Consider the following 12,500-nt stretch of genomic DNA (forward strand, 5'->3'; position numbering starts at 1 on the left):
CCCACCGTTCTCCTTCTCCTCTCTCTTCCCCCGTGCTCCTTACCCCTCTTCCCTCACCCTCATTCCCTCTCTCCTACCCCCCATCCCCCTTCCTCCATTACCCTCCCTCCATCCTTTTCTACAGTCCTCCCTTACCCTCCCCCCCCCTCCCTCCAGCCTAATCGAAACGAGGGCTCCCTTCAAGTAGCGTCGATCCGCATGTCTCCCTCTCCAGTATGCCCGAGAGTTCAAGGCAGGTCACCAGGTCAAAAAGCTCCCGCATCAACATGAACACAGCGCCGAGTTCATGGCCGTCCCTGATGCTCATGTCACGCTCCGCCGATGAGAAGTTGAAATCGCGGGAATAACGAGCTTTTTTTGAATCGTAAAAAAACTCAGTTTCTAATTAATGTTGAATTGTTCGTCTTAATCGTCAATGGCTCATTCTCTCATTTTTATTATTAGGTTATTCAGCTTTAGTCGTTATTTTTCATGATTAAGCTCTCTCCGCCACTGTGCATGAAACTAATACAACGATCTACATGATTCAACTTCGATTTAATATTAACGGTTCTCACGTCGAACGATTTTCAGAAACAAAATAATGGAAAAAAATTAAATAACTGAAGTGCAGCACTAAACCATTCCCAACCTACAAACACACACACACACACGTACTCCAGTCAATGTCTATACAAGTACTTTTATCTCTTTTGCATCCTATTGTACTCATCCGTCTTCATTTGCGAAAAAAAACGCAGGGTAAAAGAAAAAATACACATGTTTTTTCAAAACAAAAGGTAGTGTCTTCAGTGTCCGAAATAATATGACATACATTTCATTTCGAAGTGTCCATCAAGAAAAGGTGAAATCTTTAACCTTACTATCCCATACACTATACCACATAATTCAAAATGAATCCAAGAATAACTAAAATAGCGCAATGAAATATACTTATCAATACAATTTCTTTCAATTTATACAAATTATATGTCTGTGTCCCCAACAAGATGATAATGTGAATACAAATATTGTGAGGCAATGGGTACTTCTATTTTCCAATAAGCTTTTCAAGAACTACATGGACACACAAAAAACACAAATATAAAAACTTGCTGTGATTTTCTTCAATCTTCAACTTTCATTACAGTTACCCTTGGATTCATTAACAAGAAAACGATGACAAGCACAAAAAACTGTACATTACCTGCGACAACCCAAGTCGATACGAAGAGGAGTCAAGGTCTAAGTGTGCTAGAATTGCCTCGACAGCAGCTCTCTCATCTAACACAGGTGCCTGGGCTCTAGCTTCAGCTGGGGCCAGGACAGCAAAACGTCGTCTGAATTCACTGTACTGGATATGCTCTGGGAATCCTTGTTTGTGGAGTCTCAGAGCATCCAAAATTTGGCATCCTCGAAGCTGGAACATAAGAAGGTAGGTCTCATGTCAGAACTTGAATAAATTTGTTATAAACAGTAGAAGCTGTGATTGTAATTAACTACCATTATATTACAACTTATGTATGGCAAATGTGAGTTGATGAATACATTACCTGGGATCGGACAAGAGGCACATTGAGAAGGATATCTTCTGAGGAATTGTTGGTCTTATTTGGCATAACCAAGGAACTCTTGAGGTCACAAAGCCCAGCATTGTGTTGTGGTAACAAGCAGTGGACGAACCTTAATTTGCTACGTCGGAGTGTTTCAACTATACCATCCTAAGAAAAAGAAAACATGAAAATCTTAGAAGTCTGCAACTAAACACCAGCATAGGCACAAATACATATCAATTATAGGTAGTGTTTGAGAATTAAAACATTACAAACAAAAATATCAAAACCTTTTTCTTACTTGCCTTATATAAGAAAAAATTTGTTACTTACCACTGTGAATTTCACCTGCAAACAGACACTCTTGCGCTTGATGCCAGCTGTGCCTGTGGTGAAGGCTCGCCTGATAGAAGAAGCTCTACGTAATGACTGTGACCCTTCAATGCCTACCACAGACCCACTGATGGTGTTGCTGACTGGTCCCCGGCTAAATACAAACAATCTACTTAAAGTTTCCCTGAAAAAAAATAATAATTTGTAAATAGGTTAAAATACAATACAAAGTATATAACACACCAAACTGTTAGTTAAAACAGTTATAGTCTTCATATGAAATACATATACTGATAACTCAATCACAATACATAAGCAGGACTTACTTATTGGATTCCTGCAGCAGAGCAGCTGCCTGTCTCATGACAGGATTCTCACGTGAGGACTTAAGCCAATTTAAAATTGAATATGTGACTGGATTGGTGCCCTGGAAGTGCTGCAGTGTAAACTGATCTGGTGCCTGGCCCTTCTTCAGCAACTGCGAGTATTCTGAAAAATAAAATGAATCTATAAATACTATCCATCTTACTCTCATATATCTGTACCCTCTTTTTCATGTTCCTGAGTAGATAAAAAAAAATGTTAAACAAATTACAAATGCTTTGGCTACAACATCTGATGACTGAAACTAAACTACAAATACTGCTAAAAAGAAGACAAAATCCTAACTCACCCCTGCTTCCATAATGGGCATACAGTCTCTCCAAGAAGGACTGGTCGGAGGCACCTGGAAAGATGGCTTCCTCGTCAAGAAGCCACAGCAGGCCTCTCCGATCAGCTTCCTTTAGGTCTACTTGGGATGTCCGCACAACACAGTTGGAGGATGCTTTGTCAATAAGGGCAATCAGGGGAGCTGGAGTTCCAATCTCATCTCCAACGTCTCCATACTCAATGTGCTCCTGTTTTCGGAAAATTTTAAATGAAAATTTCTTCCATGCATTTTATCCTTTTCCTAAGGTAGCATCAATTGTATTTACCATAAAGTAATTATCTAGGGAAAATTATTCTCCAGAAACACACATGCACGAGAATAAGTCAAATTCACACCTAAACCCACATTATAATTCAAAATTCCATAAGCCTGAAAACTTCCTGAGACCATACTTGATTTCCACATGCATTTTATCAAAATAACTTTCATACAGAGTAAACTAAAGTAAATGCATAAACAAGGAAACACCTACAAAACTAATTTGATTGATATCGTTTTACAAAATCTTATTGAATCCATTTAACAACAGCAAGAAAAACTGTTTCCATTAATTCATTCATAAACTGAATCCTATATATTGCAAAATAATTATTTCTCCTACAATTAAGACCATATACTTGGTAACTTGACCATAATACAATAAACAAGCTTATAGTTCAATCAGAGTAATATATGGTATCTTATTAAAGAATCAATTCCCCTATGTACAAATTTTGCCAAAGAGTAAATTGAGGACCCTTTTTCAGTGTCATTTATCAGTTTGAAAGAAAACCATGAGTTATTACAAGTCCAAACAGATTTTTTTTTTTGTAAAGTGTTTCAAGTTTACAGTATACATTCTATTTTCATCACTTCTTTTTCTACCCCTTCTTATTCTTCCTTTAACAATTAGAAAAGGAAAGCAACATGGCAGGCCTGACTAACTTGTTCAAATCATACTGCAAAAAGCACTGATAATGAGAATCTCCATATGACAGTCTTTTTATTGTAAGATATTTACTATTTTCTGTACAAAGCTGAATTAGGGTCTACTTTGAAGGGGGGAAGATTGTACTTTCTGTTGAAATCAAATAAAAATCCCATTTATGGAAACCAAATGCAAAAACAATGTGCTGAACTCTGCAACTAAGCAAATATCTATTGGAAAAGTTCAACCAAGAATTTTTGCATTCAGTTTCTGTATTTCATTGCATGGGATTTTTCACAATCAACAATTATTACATCAAGCGTAATCTTCCCAAACAAAATAAGTCTAAATGTATTTTTCTATTCCATTGACGTAAGTCACTACAAGCATAAGAATATGTGACATTTTGGATGACCACTATCATAAAAATCATATCTAAAAATTTCTGTGACTCTAAAATGCAAAAGGGCTTTAAGGAAAAAAAATATATATACACAATATCTATGCTTTATAAACACAGCATAGAAATACTAAAATGCATTCTATTCCTATAAAGATATGAATGGCTTTAGCAGTATAGATATAAATATTTCAGCATATTACAGCTTACAGAATAAAATGAAAGTTGAAGTCACAAAGAAAGTTTTTCTACCTACAAAAACATCTTGGAGGCCCTTCACTTTTCTGTACCAGAAAAAAATTCAACATTATCACTTGAAAACAGAGTAAATGCTAAATCATACATCAGAATAAAGAAAAAAAATTAAAGCTCCCTTTACCAAAATAAGCTTCTCATTTAACTGAAATGGTACTTCACAAAAAAGTGTTGAAAACTTACCATTAATGAAACTCCGTACCAGACCTTACTTGATGAGACAAAACTACATCTTACATGTGCAAAGCAAGATCATCCCTTTTCCTAGAGCACTTATTTCCTGATCTTTGCTATCTCTGAATTAACATACTAAGAGTAAGTCTAAGTGAAACCTGATCCACACTACTCATGCTAGCTTTGTGATACTTTGGTTCTAATCTAGCAGTAGGGAATATAAATTACCTAATATTTGTACCCATATAGCTAACATATCCTTTTATATACTTTATGACTTCGAAAACATACAAATATCAATACCCTAATTAATTTTCTAAATCTTGAATGAAAGTGAACAGTAAAATCACTATTGTCAAAACATCTGCAACATGACAAAAGATCACCAAGGAAACAACAACAGAAGGAAAACCTGTTTGATATACAGTTAACACTCTTTTTCATTATACAACTGCACTAGTTGCTAAGTTCTTTATGAAAGACAAACCTATATTCATTAATGCATATAATAAAGCTAGTTTCCATAATACTAAAAACAGAGGTATCATGTATATTCTTCATTGCCAATGTGAAAGTTAAAAGACGACAACCAGCCAATAACAGGTGAAGAAAGCAAATTTATGCCATGCCTTCACACCTCTTGTAAAAGCAAAAGAGCAATAGTGACTGTTGTGTCAGAAACAGCAGTCATCACAAGCTTAGCAAAAGCCAAATCACAATTAGGCATACATGAAGACTGTGACAACTTTTTCTTGTGTAAAGGTTATCCCATTAAGCACTAGGCAGCTGGCTGTACTCAGTAAGATGAAAAATATAATAATGTATAGTAGAATGTACTAATACAAAAATCTTGGAATGAAATTACCCAACCTATCATCACCTGGCAACAATTACATTTCATTTTATCATGATCTCTAAACTAATGCAGCACCAACTACTTGCTTCTTATATTTGCTCTACCAACGGGAGGAGGTACATCATGGTTCAGCATGTAATCTGCATCCATACACCAATGCCTAAATGGAGCTAGCTGTGTATCAGCATAATTGGCATACACTAGCTGTGGGTCTTGCACAGCTAATTACACCTACCTTCAAGTAATGGCACTGAAAATCTTGTGAATAAGCTTGTTGAAAGTGGAGAGACAAGATGGTCTCCTTACTCCACATGCCTGACCTAGAGACAACTGGGTGAGATTTCCTGGCTGAAACGTCTACAAACTGAGAAGAGGATTCGCTGCTTAAGAACCAACTGTGAGTACATATTGTCCAAGAGAATCATTACTCTAGTTCATAGAAATCACACCATGGCATAATCACTGAGCAATAGCAGAATAGAAAACAGAATATTGGCTAATTGACAATTATCATGCCACCTCAACAAGCAAAGATGTCATTTTAGCCAAGGACTGAGTCTGGTCTCTAGATCAGGTACTGAGGGGCAGGCATGCTGTGCTCTCTTGCTTGACAAGTCTTGCTTGTCACATGAAATAAATTTTGGAGGGGGGATTATAATCTAAATCAGCAGCATACTCTGAGAGGTAGATAATACATGGGTACTATATTTGTCAGGAACTTATACAAAAAACAGAACAATTTTGAACACAATAGTCCAATTTTCCAGCTAAAGCTTTTCATTAATCATTCCACAGGTGATTATCTAATAAACTCTTTAGAATACAGCAGGTATCACACTATGAAGAATTTTGAATCCACAACCTAACTCTGCATCACCATACTTTTATAGAAAGGCATTACCTTATACCCTTTGATCTTGGTTTTACATAATGAAAAACCAGTGACCACTGAATCAATAGTCATCCAGTTATGAGCTATTAACTTACATTCCTTGTAAATACCATACATCATAGTTTGCACTAATGTGTCACAAAGCTCATTCCTCCTCCCCATTTGACTAGGTGCCCAGAAAAGTTGCATAGTGTGATAGTGCCTTTATACCTTTACCATATTCATTCAATATCACCAAAGAAGAAAAGTTGCCCTACATGCACCAGATGTGCCTGTGCTCTTCTTGATGCTGAGAAAGAAATAAATCAGTAAAAATTTAGTCCATAAATGTTACTTTGTTCTAGGGAAGCTTACTGAATAAACCCTAAAGGTTACTCACCTGTGCATAACGATCAGTCTGCGCGGTAAAAGTGGTGTCATGGAAGAGCATCTGGAAACGTTCCTGAGTGTAATTGTGACAAAGATCTTGGAAAGTGGCTCCTGATGTCCTACCACACGATGCTGGATTTTGAAAACCTGGGGCATCAACTACCAGGATGGAGTTTGAAGTGTGAGCAGAAGTTGATATGCATCTGCAAATTAGCAAATAGTGTTACCAGATTTTCCTCCTGTTCTGTCAATGCCTATAGTAAATACACTATGTACAAGATGTATAACAAAATATGTTTCCTAAATAAAATGTAAAATTTGCTGGGATTAAATATCAAAAATAGAAAAATTACTTGATGCTGCTTATTATGTAACATCTATCACTTGTGGCTGTTATTCTCAATCATTTTTTTTTTTTTGCCAAATTCTGATAATACAGGTCCACATTCTAAAGACATCTTTCTACACTCACTTTTACCTATAAAAACATCATTACAAATATTACAAATCACATGACATACCTATTGATAAGTGCCACGATGGCATTGAAGGCTTCACTATAAAGACCCGCTGCCATGCCTTCTAAAGCTTCTAAGCCCTCTGGACGTTCTGCTGGTCTTTCAGTGGGTGATGCAGTCCTGGGGAAGGTTATATTACTTATTAGGTAACTGTAAAACCTCCCGGAATGAGTCCCCGTTTCTTCGTCTGAATGAAATCATCTTTTCTTTAACTAGAAACAAATATAAAGGCATTCATAGAAATACAGAAAAATCTTACATTGACCTTAGGACTGCTCCTTAATTCAAATTTACCATATAAGGTGAATGTAAAATAGTAATTATTTAAAAAAACAAAAAACAAAAAACAAATAGCGATTAATCAATAAAATATCTTTATACAAAAATTCAATAAATGCCAACTGCTTTTATGCTTTTATCAAATGCATCTAGTCTAAAATGTTCTGAGAATTAAGATTCAAATTTACAATAAAGATGCAAGGCTCTTCTGTATTTGACTTAAAGTTTCAATACACAGAAGTCCTTTATATGAAGAAAATTTCAATATACAAGCCTTTCGCATGAAGAAAATTTTGAACTTACAAATGTTTTTCATATGACGAAAGAAAATCACACATTACAAACTGAACAGTTTAGAATATCTATTAATAAACAAACATTAAAAAGAAAAGATTACAAACACGGGAGGTAACACCATGCAAACACACTTTATCATTGTTGCATTTCTTCCTTAAATTAAAGGAGACAACTTCTGAACTTTTGCTGTAAGTCTTATTTACATACTGCTATTTCTAATAAACCCTAAAATAAATAGAACAGGTTATCACTTTACCAGATTAAGACATTACTCCTGAAACGTTTCATTCTTAAGAAAAAGCAAGACATAAGATAAACTCACTGCTCAAGTTTATAGTGAGTTAGAGGTTTTTTAATAATCCGTCATCCATTTTATTTTTTAGATATTATTTGAGAACTAAAAAATAAAATTGTCTCTTTAGTTCATATACAATTTATCTGATGTCCTAATATATAGGTCTATTTTTCATTTACAAATGACACATTCACTCTAATTCTACTTCAGAATTAGTGCAACCAATGTTTAAAATAATTTCAATAAGACCAATAATGTTAATTTTCAGGTATGACATAAGATCAATGAAATGAATGCAATTTATTGCCTTCACATCTACTCCCATCTTCTCCTAAAAGCAGCATTTTTTTCAATTCCTTTCACAAGGAAGTTATTAGAATCAGCTACTTAATACTGAATCTTAAGATTTTTCTCCCTACAATATCAGATGTACATCCTCGTATTCTTAAACTGAGCTTTAGAGAACCTTTAAGTCTTGCTCACATGCGGGTAACAACTGACAGACCAGGAAGGTTATACTAAGCTGTCGGACAACCTACACACTATACCTATCACCGTCACCGGCTTGCTGTATCATGTCAATAATCTCATCAAATGTTTCGGAGAGAACGCTGAAAGAGAGAAAAAATGTGTTTTGATTGTACAAGACTGTTTATGTGTGATCTGTTCCACTAGCTCCTTCACAGCTGCTGTCTAGATGAATAGGGAAGAAATACATAAACAAAAAGTAAAGAGAGAGTAACAAAAAAAAAATGTTACTCATATGAACAATCCATACACATTCTGGTTATAAAAAAAATATTTTACCTTTTAACATTGACTCAATGTTCTCTAATATCTAACATTCACAATATAACAATGAAAAAGTTAAAAATAAATAGATTTACATAATCAAAAATAAATCAAGAAAAACAAAATCAATTTTAGAACCTATATGTTAATAATAACTATAAAAATGTATCATATCTAAGCATTAAAAAAAATTACACATGCTTTTCAACTTAAAAAAAAAAGCAATCTACATAACATCCTCCACTTATCTATATTTCGGTAAAAAAAATATCCCAGAAGAAAAATGTGCTTCTAATTAATTACAAAACAAAATGCTAAAATGAGCATCTTTTCCACAAAATATGTATATATAAAAAAATCAGGAATGTAATCATCATGACTGCATTACTGACTGCTAATAGTTTCTTGTAGAAGAATCTAATCATTATCTGAATAAGATCTCTACAAAACATAAAGAAATAAAAAAACATAAATACTAAGGAAAAATAAAATTGAAGTCAAATAATGCATATGATTATAAACCAAATTATTTTCATCAAACATTATGAAACAGATAACATATACACATAATCAATAAATAAAAAAATGCTCTATAAATATCCAAAAGCTGAAAATGTTCATTCTGGACCATCCTGTGAAACAAAAAGAGAGAAAAAACAAGTATTAACAACACAGACTCATATACAGCTACAAACCTGAAAGAAGCCCTTGTTGATGGTGTTGATGGTGTCGAGTAGAAGATGGATCGTGCAAGTTCCTCAACTGATGTTCCCAATAGGGTCGCCGCTCTCTGTGCACTGCCTGGTTTGCTGAACTGGAATTTGTTGCCTGTTGCAGCTGAAAGGGTATGTATGCATTAGATTTCTACAAGGATTATCTAGAATAGATAGAAAATGTTTTAAGTATATCAACAACTGACTCACGTATTTGATAGCTTTCTAGGCAATACTGTAATCAAACTGACCTAGGAATCAGAATTGCTATCTTTAAACAATGAAATCAAACAAAAATAGACAACCTCATCACAAAAACAACAACATATAAGTAATATTTAATATGCTAATCTGAAATCTTCACCAACCACCTAAAATATACTGACCTGCATTCTTAAAAAATCACTCTGTATATTTACTAAACTAGAACACTAGCGTCAACAGCATAATCTCATTGTCTGCCTCACCTCTGACGGCTCCAGCTGTGCCAAGATGATATATGGCAGCCAAGACACTCCATATGGCATGTTGCTCATCGGGAGACACACCGAGAACATCCAGGGCGGCTCGTATTCTCGCCCATGCAATACCTGCCTTCTGCTTATCCTCACTCTGTAGCAGAAGGTAAGAATAACTTATAAATTTGATATACACATCTTTCTAAAGGAACAAATATGATAAGACAAATAATCATACAGTCACCAAAACAAAGAAGTCAACAAAAAACATGCCCAATTTGAGAGTAAAACACAGCCTTGTATGTGCCTTATCTAAACTCACCCTTTGTAATGGAGTCATGAAGAGGTTTGGTTCAGTGAGTCTATCAAGGCCTAAGGTTCTTCGCAAATCATCATCCGCACCAGACAGAAGTTGGTAGAAGATGTGATAATTGGGTTCGCCTTCTGGTCGTCGTACTACACGTGTTTTCTCTGGCATATAGACCTGGGAGAGAGTAATTCAATTCAGATAATAACAAATTAATACACTGATAATCCTGTAAGAGAACAAAAACCTGATAATCCAGTAATCATAAATTACATAAAAAGAACAAAAACCTGATCAACCTGTGATCATAAATTACATAACTAAAATAACAAACTAGTCAAATAGTTAGATATTTTCAGCTAAAACTAGTGATACTAATAATATTAATCACAATAACAACAAAAACAGCAAATGAAAGCTTCACACACAGAAAAAGGTTGTCATACTACATTTTAACCTTGAAATTTCATACCAACCAATGTAATCAACACTGGATTTACCTGAACAGAAGCTGAAGCAATCTGTCCAGAGTGATCAAAGTCAAGGCTGAAGATCTGGGTGAATCGCGTTGCATTCGTATTCATGACTGTTCGACTGTTGCCAAAAGCTTCAAGGAGTGTGGATATAGCATTTAACTTCTCAACTGAAAAAAGAGAGAAAAAATCAGAATATTAATTTTCAGAAATAGAAACTGACCAATATCAAAGATTCTTTCCTGCCAAAGATTACAGATTGACAATAATCTTTTTAAAATATCCATTATCATCACCGGTATAAAAAGATAAATGCTTAAGACTACTTTTTATGACAACAAAACACACAAGAGACAAACAAAATGTCAGCTAACCTGTAAGTATCTTATTAGTGGCTCCAGCAGCAAGCGCCAGATAGTGCAAGACATGACGGAAGTTAGTGGTCTTGCCAGCACCAGAACGACCGAGGAAGACGATGCTCTGGTCTCTCCGGGTAGCAAGCAGGTCACGGTAGGATGCCTGGGCAGCTGAGTATATGTGGGGTGGCATGTCTTCTAATTTACACCCTTTAAACATTTGTATCACCTGCAGGAAAAATCAAATCAAATCAAAATGCTTGAACTGCATCTTGTATAATAACTAGTAATAAAAATGGGTAGAGGGAAGGGGTGAAAATGAGGAAGGGAAGGTTTGAGAGAGAGAGAGGAGGTGGGTGAGAGGGGGGAGGGAGGAAGAGGAGAGAGAGGGAGGATGAGAGAGAGAGAGGAGACAGAGAGAGAGGAGAGAGAGAGAGAGAGGGAGGAAGAGAGAGGGAGGAAGAGAGAGGGGGGAGAAGAGAGAGCAAGAGCCAGAGAGAGAGAGAGAGAGAGAGAGAGAGAGAGAGAGAGAGAGAGAGAGAGAGAGAGAGAGAGAGAGAGAGAGAGAGAGAGAGAGAGGGAGAGAGAAAGAGAGAGAATGAGAGAAAGAGAGAGAAAGAGAAAGAGAGAAAGAGAGAGAAAGAGAGAGAAGAAATGTTAGAGAAAGAGAGAGAAAAGAGAGGGAGAGAAAGAGAGAGAAAGAGAGAGAAAGAGAGAGAAAGAGAGAGAGAAAGAGAGGGAGAGGGAGGAGGATGGGAGGAGAGGAGGAGGATGGGAGGAGAGGAGGAGGACAGGAGGAGGTCAGAGGAGAGAGGAGGAGATGAGGACAGGAGGAGGACAGGAGGAGGAGGAGAGGAGGAGGAGGAGAGGAGGAGGAGAGGAGGAGGAGGAGGAGGAGGAGGGAGGAGGGAGGGGAGAGGAGGAGGAGAGGAGGAGGGAGAGGGGAGGAGGAGGAGGAGGAGGAGAGGAGGAGGAGGAGGAGAGGAGGAGGAGGAGGAGGGAGGAGGAGAGGGAGTGAGATATAGAGGAGAGAGGACAGGGAGGAGGAGGAGAGTGAGAGAGAGGAGAGGGAGGAGGAGGAGGAGGAGGAGGAGGAGAGAGAGAGGAGGAGGGAGGAGAGTGGAGGAGAGGAGGAGGAGGAGGAGGAGGAGGAGAGAGGAGGAGGAGGTGAGGTGAGAGGAGGAGGGAGGGAGAGGGAGAGAGCAGGGATAGATGGGGAAAGACGAGGAGGGAGGGGAGGATGGGGGAAAGACACTTGGAGGGAGGACGGAGAATGGGACGGGAAGGAGAGGAGAGAAACAGGGGAAAGGATGAGGAAAGGGGGAAAGATGGAGAGGAGAACTGAAGGCAGAGAAGAGGGGAGAGGGAAAAGGGATTATCATAGTAGGAAGCAAGGAATCTTTTAACAAACACCAAATACCTACTACATATACAGCATTACAAAAAAATAACATTAATAACAATAACATACATTAATTATAATAGTAATAATAGTAATAATAATAATAACAATAATAATAATAATAATAATAATAATAATAATAATAATAATAATAATAATAATAATAATAATAATAATAAT

At 36.5% G+C, this 12,500-nt stretch overlaps 1 protein-coding gene across 7 annotated transcripts in view; it reads right to left on the minus strand.

Annotated features, from left to right (window-relative positions):
* Nucleotides 1-12,500, minus strand: part of LOC113804106 (Myosin heavy chain-like) — a 408,590-nt gene that overhangs the window by 139,936 nt on the left and 256,154 nt on the right. For 5 of the 7 annotated variants that reach the window (XM_070145429.1, XM_070145427.1, XM_070145430.1 and 2 more), the window contains 13 exons: nt 10,937-11,147; nt 10,590-10,732; nt 10,105-10,266; nt 9,792-9,936; nt 9,307-9,448; nt 8,359-8,430; nt 6,952-7,068; nt 6,441-6,633; nt 2,539-2,764; nt 2,192-2,354; nt 1,866-2,049; nt 1,533-1,700; nt 1,187-1,399 (listed from right to left, as the gene is read on the minus strand). In XM_070145429.1, coding sequence (XP_070001530.1) covers nt 1,187-1,399; nt 1,533-1,700; nt 1,866-2,049; nt 2,192-2,354; nt 2,539-2,764; nt 6,441-6,633; nt 6,952-7,068; nt 8,359-8,430; nt 9,307-9,448; nt 9,792-9,936; nt 10,105-10,266; nt 10,590-10,732; nt 10,937-11,147 — 2,139 coding nt within the window. The remainder of the gene's footprint in view (nt 1-1,186; nt 1,400-1,532; nt 1,701-1,865; nt 2,050-2,191; nt 2,355-2,538; nt 2,765-6,440; nt 6,634-6,951; nt 7,069-8,358; nt 8,431-9,306; nt 9,449-9,791; nt 9,937-10,104; nt 10,267-10,589; nt 10,733-10,936; nt 11,148-12,500) is intronic. The other 2 variants (XM_070145419.1, XM_070145420.1) reach the window with 2 other exon arrangements.

The sequence above is a fragment of the Penaeus vannamei genome, chromosome 33 (assembly GCF_042767895.1).
Source record: "Penaeus vannamei isolate JL-2024 chromosome 33, ASM4276789v1, whole genome shotgun sequence".
Classification (NCBI taxonomy): Eukaryota; Metazoa; Arthropoda; class Malacostraca; order Decapoda; family Penaeidae; genus Penaeus; species Penaeus vannamei.